Raw genomic sequence first — 13959 nt, 5'->3', positions numbered from 1 at the left:
AACAACAAGAACAGTATTAAAAGGTAGGAAGAATAAAAACATATAAAACAAGATAATAGCTGATATGCAAATTAGCATAGTACAGTAGGCACAAACCATTGAAGGCAGCAGGAATGTCATTTTGCAAGTATTTTTCATATTTAAATATCTTTATTAGTAGTTTTCTCAGTTTTTTCTCAACCAATAGCTGCAAGACATTTCTGAGGATTGTTATTGGCCACATAGACCTAGGGTGGGTATTTATTCTTATTAGATCAGTTAAGCCAATTTTTACTTTAAATTAAAAAAAAAAAAGGTCTAATGTTTCATTTCACTTTGATAGATGTAGGCTTTTTTTTTGTGTCAGAATATCTGTATCTCATCTGCTGTCCAAACAGGAGCTGTTGTGGCTTTTTCTGTCATTCTTTTCCTCTAGGCATTGTTCCTGCATCTCTTTGCAGGCTTGCTTCTCACTTTCAGAGACTGACTGATTGCTTATACTGCTGGCAGTCAGTAAATTGCTGATGGGACATTGTGTATGCCCGTGTGCTTAAATATCAATCTTTTCTGAGTAGAACTTTGTCTTTTCAGCCTTGGGTGTGTGATCATTTGGTGGAAAGTAGGGAAATTTTGGTTAGTCCTCACTTCCTGATATACCTTCAAAGGACTCTTTGATGGTTAAGTCTCAGTTTATGACTCAGGTTAGAATAACATTTAGGTGTGGGTAAGGTAGCCAGATGTACTAGCTGACAGAGACAAGTGCCACTGGCAATGGTAGAATTGCTGGTACGCCGACAGTGCAGTCAAGCTATAGAAAGCACTCAAAAATAAACACATACACCAACACATTCAGCTTGACAGCTTCTTCTTGAATTCACTAAGCTTTAGCAGTGGCGATGGCAAGGACCAGGCTTTGCTTAGTCTTGTGTATTGTGCTGTTTTTCAGTTTAATGAGCTGCCACTGTGTTAAAGTTTCATATCTGCTTGGCAGAGGCAGCAGCCAAGACTGTGAGAGAGAATTTTCTGGAAGCAAACCTCAAAGCTGTTATTTATAGTACAACTGACTCCTAATATGTGGTTGTTTGACATTTCTTCCTCCCCAGTATTCCCCCCGCCGAACCAAAACACTGCTCTCCAGGGGCCATCTCTTCTTTACAGGTTTTACCAACATACAATATGTATTCCACAATTCACTGAGCAAGCCTAGTCTAATAGCAATAAAGTGCACTGTATGTTTTCATAGACCATTTTGACCACCGGCTGTAAGCAAAGCCGACATGCCCTGTATGCACAGGATGCTTACAAACCGAGCACTCACTGAGACTGAAGGATAGAAAACACAAGAAGATTGTTATTAGCACTTACCAACCGTGGAATTTACAGGCTTGTTTTCCCCAAGCTGTTCAGGTTGAGAAAACACAAATGCACTCCCACACACATTTGTGGAGATTAGTTGGGGTGTGTTGCAGTATTAGCAGGTATTGAGGAATTATTCCCCAGGTAAAGGCTGCCTAAAATGTTCCATGTAATAAGGCTCTGGAGAGTCTCATAGCTTCCATAATACGACAGGAATGGGTGGTTTTCTGAATGGCAGCGGTGGCAGATTTACCACAATCTGTGGTCATGAGTCTTGACTCTGTTATTCTCCCCCTGCCCCAAGAGAGGAAACTCCTCTTCCTACTCTTGTGTTTGTGGTGTTGTCTGTAGCCATTCCAAACATGATTCTCCATGTTTTGATTGCTCTTCTTTTTCTTTTGAAGTCCTGTGTCTCCCTTTCATTGTAACGCAGAGAATAACATTAGCACAGTTATCCTCCATTTTTCCCATTCTCTACCAGCCTTGCATTATCTTTTGCCCTCAACCTTATTTTTGCTGTCTGGTTCTTTTGACACTAGTGATCAAGGTGTACGAATATTTCAGCCCCCCCCCCCTCAAACTCCACCCCTGTCCTCCAGTCTCTCCTTGGTCTGCCAGCCTCAATAGAGCTTCATTCAGTTTTGTTTCCAACTCCTCTCCAGTGAGGATTCTTTTGGTCTTTGCCCTTTTCCAGCAGTATTTTTTCTTTCTCTGTGTGCCCTGTCTAGTTCTCTGGCGGCTGTCGTTCTTAATTGGTATTGCTCTGCGTCTGCTTTCATCCTCCGCCTGCTCCCTCCCTTTCCTCCATCCCTCCTCCCTCTTTTCTGCATCCCTGGCGGAAGAAGACAGGCATCAGACTGTCTGGTCCCGTGTGTGTGTCTGTGCTTTTATGCATGGTTGGTGTGTGTGTAGTGAGTTTCTAACCTCTTTCCTGTATAATAGCATGTTTCTTGTCATGTCTCCTCCTCTGTAACTTATCCCCACATATAGAGATATTAAGCAGTTGTATTTAGCATAGTAAGAAAGGGGGATCCTGCTTGGATATGAAATCATGAGTTTCCAGTGGTCAGTTTGGTCAGTAGTCAGTTATAATAGTTATAATACACAATTGAGCTCTGCAGTTACAACATGGAGACACATTAATTTTTATTTTTTTGTTGGGTTAAATGCACCTTTGCATTGATTTTTGTCTTTTTATCTGCAAATCTCCATATGTCATTTAACCATATCTTTTTAAGGGGAAGAATATGAGCTGATTGCTGGTTATTGGCTGTGGTGTTGCAAGTCCCTTTAATTTAAGAGAACCTTAAGTGACACACGCTGGCTTTGTAGGTCATTAATGTCAAAATGGGAAATGTTTCCCTAATTGCAGAGTCTTACTGCCAGAGGGGGTAAACCTGATGCTGGGGAGTGTGGCAGAGAGCGATACAGCCCAGAATCACTGCTGAAGAAGTGCTGCTGTCAGCAGTACTGAGAAAGGGGGAGAGAGGCAGGTAATGCAATATGTAGGGTCAACAAAGGTCAGGATGGAAGCTAACTTTGACGATGACTACATAAGCTCAAAAGTCAACTGCCCGCTCTCTGATTTCACATTCACATGCTGTTAGGACATTACCCTAAATGATATTACAGAGTGTGACACATAGGAAATCAGGATAATAACTTTGTTGTTTTAATACTTGGACCTGTTTTTGTCCAACCCTCATAGTGACAGCAATACTTGTAAACAGACACTAGTGCAATCTTTTGTGTATAAAGACTATCAGGAGGAGCTGTAGTAGAAGAGACTCTGTCACTAGCAAATGAAAGGAAAACAAAAATAGTTTCTGTCACCTAAAACTCCTTTGTCCATTTCTTTCCTCCAGTCGCTCCAATTTGTTCCATCGGCAAAGCTTTTCATTCACTTTTTTCCTATTCCTATTCTAGATGTTTATAGCAGTGCAGCATTTTCTATTATTTTCTTGTTAGGTGGCCAGAAAGAGACTTAATACTATACTTAATAATGGTCTCAAATACGGAAGAGAATTAATAAAGAGTAAGATCACTTCACACTGTTGTCAAAATAGAATTTCTTTTGTTGCACATTTATTTGAAATGGTTTCAGTGGTCATTTTTCACAGTATCGATGCAGCATTATCAACATCACGAAAAAGGAATAGAATATCATTAATCTATTGGTATTGTGTCAAATGTAGAAATCCCAGTATTGAAATTTCTAACTTTCCCACTCCTATCCACAGTGCACATATTCCATACCGTTATCTGTATGCACACTGGATCACACAATCACATCCACACATAATGGAACCCCTATTTATTCCCCGAGGGCAGCGTTCAGTGGGGCTGTTTGATAGAACGATATATATCGGATGACAATATAAAAACATCTATCGTTTCATTTTATGCTATCGTTTGTTTCGTGGTGTGGCAAAATAAACTGTTTACGGTAATATTTTTTCATCGTTTTGATGGTCACTGTAGTGGCTATATTAATTTCTTAAAGTACTCTCTTTCTCTTATATGTAAATAACCACACTACTGACGGACAAGCGCCTGTTTTTATGCATTGTCATTAGTAACAACGACGGTAACACCATCGCGTGTCCGCTTGTTTATGTTCCACATAAACCTTTCACAATAAAGCTCAAGATCCTGTTGAGACTTTTCAAAATAAACAGAATCACGTGAAAGAGCAGATTATTAACGGATTAGAAGTAAAAAAAGAGCCGCCAGGTGCTAAAAAATAAACCTTAGACTCAAACGTTAGAACAGGCTTTTACCCGCAGCACGCCGTGTAATAAATACAAAGAAAACGGCGGCCGTTACAACTTATGTCTAAAAATGTATAGTTTCACGCATTAGTTAAAACAGTCGACTCCAGGTAAAGGACGCGCAGCTGGAAACACTTCACGCAAGTCGAGCTGCCCGAGATTCACAGAATTTACAGAAAATGTTAGATTTTTGTGATTTATATCGTTATCAGGACGATAGAATTCTTATATCGGGATATGAGATTTTGGTCATATCGCACAGCCCTAGCGTTCAGTGAGCTGTTGAGATAGCACAATGAAAAATGGGATTGTGTTGAGTGTATGCGTGAATGTAAGGGAGAAAGGAAGAACAATGAAGCAGGAAAAGGAACAAGGAAGCTAAAATAATTTCCCCCAGGGATCAATAAAGTATTCTGATTCTGATTCTGAAAAAAAAAAATACAGTTGGAGGAGCAGTAATGCAAGATCTGTATGTTTGCCCAAACCCCTTTATATGATTCCTCTTCCGTTGCTGCCATAGAGACATTACTGCACCATCAGACTGTCTCATTGAAGCCTCTCCTGTCTTTGTGATTGACAGCTCCCTCCCACTGCCAGTGGGCAACACAGTGGGAGACAGGCCTTCCATTAGTCTTCTGTTAGGAGAGTTATGATTCATTCATATATTCAGACTTTGATTCATATCCATGCTTGTGTAGGCACTTTTTATATTTAGTGTTTTGTTCAGTTGTGGTCGATAACACACATTTATCAACATTGGGATTTTAACTAATGATTTTTCATCATATTGATTATTATTGTGCTAATTGTTTCACTAAACCAGATATAATGTCAGTCTTATGTATGTATGTGAAAAAATGCTTTATTCCCTTCACTGAATATGACACATGCATTGATGTCCATTGCACTTGGTGAAGCCTAAAAGCATGCACACAGTCACTGCCTGTGTTCTAGCTCATGCCTTTAATAGTTTCCAGGAGCTGTCACTAAAGCTGAGCCAAAGCAAATGGAGACTGAAATGAAGTACTTAGTTTCCCCTGAGCCCTTAGGCTAGCTATCTAGCTAGTTTGGAACCACACTCCCACTAAAAGGAGATCTTCGTTAGAAGAACTCGTGCTTTATTTTGTCTGTTGGCCTTCATGTTTTATTCCTTTTGCTCCTTTAAATCCTTTCCTCTTTTTTCCCCTTGACTCGTTTGTTGTTTTTAAGCCTTCTTGTTCACACTCACTTCATCTCCCCCTCTGTCCCTTTCCTTTTTGTACTCGAGTAGTCCTCCTCTTTCACCTTCTACATTTTAGTTTCTGATCATGAGGGAAAGTGTTTATCACAAGTTCCTGGATTGATTTTTTTGTATGCAGTGATGCTTGTAGATGGAAATGTTGTTTTTTTTTTTTTTACGTTCTCTGAGTGCACTTTGGCCCTGACTTACAAATGGCTCATAAGGAAGGTACTACAAGTTAATGTGTGCTTTTGAACATGCTTGAAATCCCCTGAAATTAAAAAAAAAAAAGTAACAGTAATATTGCATTACCATTTAAGTTCATTTAAAGTTTAAAAATGAACAAAACAAACAATTTACAGTGTGGGGCCAAGATGTTTCTGAATAACTCTTGATGTCCAAAGTCTACAATGCAGATCATACCAGTTATAATGTGTAGAAGTATTCCTTAATTGTGCTCTTCTTTTTTTCTTTTTTACTCATCATTCTTTCCCCTTCTTGTTGAACAGCTGAGAGAAGCTAGCAACAGAAGAAAGAGAACCATTTGATGGAAGAAAAGAAAAAGAAAAAACAAGAAGAAAAGACCAAGAAGGAAATTGCTCAGAAAAAGGTGAATATAAAACCCCTATTAAGGCTTTGCAGACATGTGAGTGCTAATCAAGTGATGCTGACTTGTCCACCATTTTTGGACATGTGACAATCATTGTGATGGTCAAGTTAATAACCGGCAAGTCAGACAGGCCTTTGGACCAGTCAGTGACCCCCTGTCACTAGGGAAACATGTATTCCCCAACCTCTTGGTAAAAACCTCCTTGTGGTTGCTAGCATATTGCTGCAGTCTTGTTTTGAGTGGAAGTGGCAGCCTTGTAGCCTAACCAGCTACTCTCTGAGCTGTGCTGAAACCGTAAAAGTGTGATGCACAATGGAAATTTACAGTTTGCCCTCACAATAAAAGTTGCACACTTTGAAACATGTTGGCTGCAACGCCGAAGTACAGCTTTTACTGTGAAGATGAACCCTCTCCATTTCTGGTATATAAAGTACTTCCACTTCTAGCTGGCAAGTATTTGCAGACGAACATGAAAAACTCTAGGCAACCGTGGCCATCTGTGAGCAACCAAAGTACCACCTTAGTTATGACTGATTTCACCAAGCAACAGCCCAAACATCCAGCGACCTAACAAACAGTGATTGTATCATGTCCGATATGTCTCGCACAGTGTGCGCATGACGTCACGTGAGAAACCTCAGTGCTATCCATTACACACACTTTTCTGTTATTAAAATAGATAGGATACTAGCCTTCACTTAAGTTGCCCCTGTGCATGGAGTGGTTTTATTGTAAGTGCTTAATGGTTGATTTGTTGAAATGTAGGCAGCAAATTTCCATTAAAGGACCAAATGACTACTTCTGTTCACTGATGTCTTGAAACGATAGGCTCACTTTATTCGGTAGCACTAGTCGTTTGATTTATTTGTGAACATCATACTTAAACTATTCATTTCCTAAATCAGTTTCTCTTCTCCTCTGCAGGCTGCTGATCAGAAACCCAAAGGTGAGTGTCATGAGCAGACAAACTACACCCTCTCATATACTTCATTTTCTAACACTACATTCCAGCCACTGATGTACATTAATCAGCTCTGATTAATACATAAAGGCACACACATTATTTATGCATTATACACACGTAGCATTTAGCATTCTTGTACACAGATGGACACACACATTTTGCACATGCATGCACAATTGTGCTGTTTGACTCGGCACACACACATGCAGACGCTCATTAGAGCAAATACAGGGGCGTTTTAATGCAGAGTGACGCTCAGTATGCCAGGAGCACCAGGCAGTGAGGCGTGAGGGGACCCAGACAGCTCACTGAGTGTGCTGTAGGTAAAGCGATGGGGGGATGGGCTATAGAAAGAAGGGAGAGGATGAGTGGGATAAAAGAAGCAAATGGTGTTCAGCTGAAATGCAAAACTAAAGGAACAGTGTCCTCATATCCCCTCTGCAATTTCTTAAGATGTTAAAATAGTTTCTCAGCGTTCTTGTTCCTGTAACAAGTTTGTAATTTGGATTGTTTAAGTAAGACATGTATAACGATCTGTACAGCCAATAGATTTGCATGCTTTTGTTTTATAAATAGATTTCTAAATAGAGTTCTACTTTAATGCAGTAGCTTACATCCACATGCATACCGGTATAAAATGAAATATGGAAGCGTTGTGTCCCAGCTGTCTGCATTAAAAGGAATGAACAATTGTTAGTTAAGAACATCTAAAATGCTCCATTGCCTCCATAATTTGCGATCTGCTTTCAAACCTGAATTTTCATACATCATGGACGAGGATAATTATCAAGCACACCCTCCCGCTTTGTTGTCACTTAGCAACACAGTGAGGTTATTCCTGTGTTGACACTTAAAAAAATGCTGTTAATGCTAAATACCTAAACTAAAGGTTTCTGTTAATGCATGGTAGTGTTGGATTGAAGATGGCAGAAGATTTCATCCTGTCTGGGTTTTTTTCTTAGTGTGTCTCTTAGCACCTGCACTTTGCCAGTTTGAGCAGCAGTTTGGCCATCTGGGTGAAACTGTGAGGCTTTAACAAAGGTCACCACAGCTTGCCTTGGACTCTGACCTGCCTATTTAATTACCCTCCCTGTGTTTCACTGCACTGTCTGTGAGTTTGACCTATTAACCAAGTTTCAAAGCTGCCTACAAAGCTGAATGCATCCAATTTCAATAAGCATTTAATGCCACTGTTCTTCTGCTTCAGTGAGAGATTAAAATATCAGACTCCTCTAGGGCTACAATTCAATTCAACATTTGTATGACTTCTGCTTGCATAGTACTCAGATGGGGGCTTGTCACAAATATTAACAAAGAACATCAGGAGTGAAGAGGCACATTTTATAGTGGGTTTTCTTTTTTGTACACAGGACATATTCACTGAGATCTTTTCCAGAAACAGTTTGTACTAATATACGTTACTTTCACACATGTATGCTGGCATTTACAACAGAAAATGTATGTTTTGGTCACTGATGACGCATTAAAGGCAAGCAGGACTGCTGCACGTTTATTTGTTTTCTCAAACTTTACCAATGATCCGCATAATGCATTAGACAAGGAGCATGGAAAAGATTATGTTGTTAGGCTGTAGCCGTCCACCTAACCACAGGATGTGGCCAACAATACGTGTCACATGCTGTTTTGTGTTGTGAAAGCCTGCATTGTTTCTTTGTGCATCTTCCTATTTGTCATCAGAGATCTTGTATTTAAATATGAGGCAATACCTTTTGACCAGTAATGTGTTTTGGCCCTGCAAATCTGCAGCTGTTGCTATTTTTTTTTTTTTTTTTTTAAAAACCAAACCCTCCAATTTAGTGCACTGAAAGTAATTAGATGCATTATATACATGAGCAGAAATGTGCTATAGCCACCGGTGGTGCTCTGAAAAGCATGTTTTACAGCCATCTTCACTGTGCTGCTCAGTTCAGGAGCCCTTTTTACTAACTTGCTTTAAAATGTAGGCACTATATATAAAGCACATCCTGCTACACTGATGTTTCCATTGTTAGATTTGAAAGCCAGTGTGCCAAATAAATGTCTAAATAATGAAAAGCATAGCACAGTCTTCATATTTTCTTGCTGCGCTGTATGAACTGTGTATGTTGGATGTGTGATGCAGCAATTGAAATGCCAAGAAGGGAAGGGGGGAAAACTCTTTTTAGGAGAGAAACCCATGGATTAGGGCACAGTTACGAAGGGAAAAAAGGGAGCGAGAGAGAAGAAATAGGAAGTGTAACGAGCTGTTTTGGTTCCACATAAAAGCAAAAATGAAGAAAGGAAAAGAGGAAGGGAAGTAATGAAGCAGCGAGCAGCAGACAAGTGCCAAAAATGACCGTCAAGAGTCAATGACGACACTAATATAGCAGAGGACTAATGACATGGAGATTTATTTTATGGTGTGTTTAATGAGAGATAGAGAGGGAAAAGGACATGGGATGAGAAACTGATTGCGTTTATGTAGTGGGTAGTCATGCAAACAGACAGATAAAGAAAGTAGGTGAAAGAAGACTAATCGAGAAATCAGGACTTCTGTGAGTTTGCTTATAACCTCCCATCTGCAATAGCTTTTAAAAGGAATGTGGCATCGACTAGAATGAGATGGGTTTTCATGCATGACACTAAATAATAGAGGTGTAAGTGTGTGTGTGTCTGCTCGCGTGTATGCACGCAAGACCGGGGAAATCGGTATGCGGTAGTGATTTGTGTCTTTCCATCCATATCAGTGCATTCTGTCTTCCTTATACACTTTCAGAAATTCATAGTCACATACACACTACCACTCCCCACCCTCTCTGCCTTTTGCTGCTTTCCTCTCTGCAGGCCTCCCTGGTCCCAGGCATTTCAATTTGTTTGCGGTAATCGATCTCGGCCTGGCGCGTTCATATGTATGAAAATGAGATAAAGCTTCGGCGCACTGGAATTAACTTCTCTGCCCCCTATTAGGCATGGAGCTTCACAGAATGCAAGGTTCCAGGAGGCAGTGTCCCATTGCCCCAACCCACCCCCACTCCCTCCTACACACACACACACACACACACACGCACAGACAGGCTGGACCTCTGCCTATACAGAGCCTTTCCATCCTCCCCCCTCTTGGTCCCCCAGTACCTCGGAGACGCTGATTATTCACCCCCAGCACAAACGCACCTTCATCACAATCTTTGCTCCTGCTGCAATCACAATCAGTCGATTTGATTGCTACACATATCTACTAACCTTGACAAAAGCATGTGCACATACACAGAGACACAGGGTACGTAGTGAGTTTGATACCCACAGCCATCAAAACGTGCTCATTGCAGCGACTTGGAGCCTTTCAATATGTTTTCAGTGAAGGAAGCTTACATTGTTTAACTGCAAAACTGCCAAGATAATAATGTCCTTGCCAAGATTGCTCTTAGCATGCACAAACACATGTGCGGACATACAAATATGATTGAATTTGTAAGAAAACATGGCCCAAACAGGAAGTTAGACAAACGGAACTCAAAAATACAAAACAAAAAAAAATTAGAAAACTACATTTAGAAACAAAAAGCCACAAGGAACACCACGCTGTCTCTCTTACATTCCTACTCTCCGATAATCAGAAAATCTGCAGTCTCTGTTTCTCCTGCTTGTGTGCTTTTCCCTGATGAAAGGTTGGAAATTTAATGTGCTGTCTGTCAGTACCTCGTTCCTCACTCTCCTCTTTGACCATGCTGTTACTTCCGCCTGTTTCATTACCCTCTACGTGTCCCAGCGACCGCATCCGAGGAGAAACATATTTACACGGTGTCACCATGGTGGTAACAGCATTATGTTTTCAAAGTGGCAACAGACACACATAAACACAAGTGTGTCCTTTTAATACCGCATTGGATTCATTCGCAATTTCACATGCTATTAATTGCGTCAACACAGCTCAAATGGAATTTCATGAATTGCAATCTAATTAGAGGCTAATTTACTTTAACATTTGGGCTGCTTTTTTTCCGCTGTTAAACACATTTCTAAACACTGAATGAATTAATAGTGAATAGCTTGTGAATTACGTCCTGTGGATTTATGACTGCCAAGCATAATTGTTTTTCCTTTACTCCCTGTGTGCTCACCCCACATGAATGTCAAGTGTTAGGGGAAAGTGAGGGATGTAGGAATGGACCAAGGGAAGCGATAAAGGAAAACAAGGGGGACGCTCAGACTTAAACAATGCTCTCCTCCCTCCGTATTCATGTTGTATGATCACTCACAAGCTGCTGACAAGAGAGCCTCACATACCTCCCCCATCACCTTGTTCTCCCCCACCGGAGAGCTGCTTTATGTCAAATACCAGGCAGATTAATAGGATGTATCGAGAAGGATATGAATGACACTTAAGCCTGTTTTTGAAGCGCGAGGTCTATGCCAATTTGTTTGTTTAATGTTGTAAAACTGTCTGGTCTCCCCCTCATATGGCAGCTTGCTCCCCCAAAAAGGTGATCTTGTCCATATGGCAATTTATACTTGACTTACAGTTCAAGTTCAATGATGTCCATAATCACCGTGACCCATAGGTTTGGGAAGCCCAGTTTTAAGTCGGACTTAAAACTGACCTTCAGCAGCCAATACTTCATCCAAAGACTTTATGGGTGCCTCCCATGTATGCAGAATTAATAATTAAGGGTTCTGTACTTGATTGTTTAGATAGTTGGGCATAGACGTCTATGGGGATTGACTTGTTTTTCACCCATGTAAGTGGTCTTTTGTATAAAATGTAAGGCAATAATGTCTGGGACCTGTAGTCATAAAATACCTATGTATGAAAACATTCTTTTGTAGACCCCCAATGAGTTCTGCTCAGATTGTTAAACTGATACTCAAATTGAGCTCCCTTGACTCTAATAACACTAACATTATAACTGGGGCAGACTTTGTTCCTCATTTATGTATCAGCCTTTAAAAGTTTACAAACCTTGAATCACACTATGGAGCTATCAGAGCCAGAGGGATTCACAGCCGATCGTTGCACTCAGGCACTGACCTCGGAGAGAGGTGTAGTGCGATCTCGTTAAGGCTTTTTACCTCGTTTGAAGTTGGCTGGTATTAGGGTTAAAAAGCAAAAAGGGGTTCTTGAGGCCACTCTGTCATAATACTAACAAGCAGGTGAGACACGGCTGAGATGAACCTGGCACAGCCAGAATATGGCGGCACTAATTATGGAGAGAGTGTAGAAGAGGCGTGGTGGGAGAAGGGGTCACAACAGGCACATGGAGGTGCATTAGGCAACTGTCAGTCTCTATAGTAGTGGTCCTTTTATAGGATGGGTGAGGGGTGAGAATTTTCTCTCTCTCTGTGTGGTTTTTTTTTTTTTTTCTTTTCTTATACAGACAGATGGGGCTCTCTATAGACACACCCACTTGACCATTTGAGTGCAAAATCGGACACACGCACATGCATTTGCCTGTAAGTGAAGAGTCATCTCATCGAAACAGCCAAACCTAATTTCTTTGTAGAACCAACGTCTCTTTGCAGAACATTGCCATCTGCTTTATACTCACAATGCTTGTTGATTATATTTAGACATTTATTACACTTGCTATAGAAAGTAACAAATTACAGCAACTGGCGTCTCCAGGTAAACAAGAATATTGTGCCAATTGTGAGAATTGTAGATGAAATGCACAGAGCAGTGTAATGAAAGGAGTCCTGATCAGATTTCTGGGGAGGGACTTGACTCTGATGTGGTGATTGTGGTGTTAGTGCCTCTGCTTACATATTGCCTGCAAATTTAGTCTGTGTTCCACTACTTTTGCTAGGGTATAGACATGCTTTCTTTCTTTGCCTTGTTTACATATGCAAAGAGGAAGCACTGCAGCACACACAGTCGAACACAGTTTGTAAAAAGTTATTGTGTGTAATGCACTTTGTAACCTTCCAGGGGTTTTCTTTACCTTTTCTGCTTCTTGGATGTTGTTACATTGAGAAATTTGGCACCGTGTAGGGCATAGAAGCCTGTGCGTTGCGTCTGTCCCTCCCCCCTCTATAAACATGGCTGCATAATAAAGTGGCTCAGCAGACAATAGAAGAGATCTGTGAACCTGCACTGCCTGGCACTAAGCTCAAGGAGCAAATCAGTTCTTTATAATAGCAGATACCCTCTTTTTGTGCTTCATTCGTGGATTTTCAGTTCTATATGTGATTTTGTTATAAACTTCAGTTTGCGGCTGAAGTTTTTTGTTTTTTTTTAATGTTTTTTTTGCAGACTATTCTTAAGCCACTGATCCTTTTGATTGTGTAATTAACCATTTAGTGAAAAGAGTTGCTTTAATTAAAACTTTGGTGCGAGGTTGCAGAGAGTCCTTGAGCTGGAGGGTTTAATGGAATTTGCAGGGCACTTGATACAGATGCTTACTTAATTGGCTCTCATTTTCAGGTTCAGTTAGAGGCACTAAGGGCCAGACCACCACATCATAAAAGCCTAAATTTGGTTTTCACAGCACTAGTTGAAGTTTCAAATAGTTTTGTATTTACAATTGCTAGTAAAACAGTTATTTCCAATAGTCCATTTGTCTTTCCTTGCAGTTTTAAAAATTAGTTTCTTATCGAGATATTGTCGAAAAGTTGTAGTTTGATTTTAAATGCCCAGTAAATATGTCTTCAGATTCTTTTAAATCCTGCTTGTGAGTGAATATTTATAAAATGTTTTCTTTTGCTTTTTTGTTTTTTTAATCTGAGTTAGAATCTCTAAGAAAAGATACTGGACCTTTTAGAAGAGCTTAATAAACAGTGAATTATAAATTATGAATTTATTCAGTAAATTTCATTGCCATTCCCAGTGAACCAGCATATGCTTCACTTTCCTCTTTTAATCTTTTATACTTATACACTTATCCAAGGGACCCCCTCCACCTTCCACACACACACACCTCTTATTTTATTTTTTTCTCCTTGGCTCTCTTTTTCTGTAAACCCCCCCCCCCCACCTCTTCAAAAGCACTTAACCATCCATCATGGATTAGGAATCTCTCTGAGCAAAATAAAAGACGTGTCTCATTAAATGTATTTATGTTTGTGCAGGGTAGAGGGGAACAGTGTC

General features: G+C 40.2%; 1 protein-coding gene across 4 annotated transcripts in view; it reads left to right on the top strand.

Annotated features, from left to right (window-relative positions):
- The window catches only part of tnrc6c2 (trinucleotide repeat containing adaptor 6C2), a 141699-nt gene that overhangs the window by 92321 nt on the left and 35419 nt on the right, over positions 1 to 13959 (top strand). For 3 of the 4 annotated variants that reach the window (XM_085459662.1, XM_085459659.1, XM_085459663.1), the window contains 2 exons: positions 5835 to 5935; positions 6860 to 6881. In XM_085459662.1, coding sequence (XP_085315788.1) covers positions 5873 to 5935; positions 6860 to 6881 — 85 coding nt within the window. In that variant the 5' untranslated portion in view covers positions 5835 to 5872. Of the gene's footprint in view, positions 1 to 2707; positions 2829 to 5834; positions 5936 to 6859; positions 6882 to 13959 lie in introns of all 4 variants that reach the window. The other variant, XM_085459660.1, reaches the window with a different exon arrangement.

Source organism: Copadichromis virginalis, linkage group LG6 (genome assembly GCF_057382275.1).
Source record: "Copadichromis virginalis isolate Kocher_CV1m ecotype Utaka linkage group LG6, C_Virginalis_male_GT1.1, whole genome shotgun sequence".
Classification (NCBI taxonomy): domain Eukaryota; kingdom Metazoa; phylum Chordata; class Actinopteri; order Cichliformes; family Cichlidae; genus Copadichromis; species Copadichromis virginalis.
Note: the sequence above shows the minus strand (reverse complement) of the source record. Positions and strands in the feature narration are given on the sequence as shown.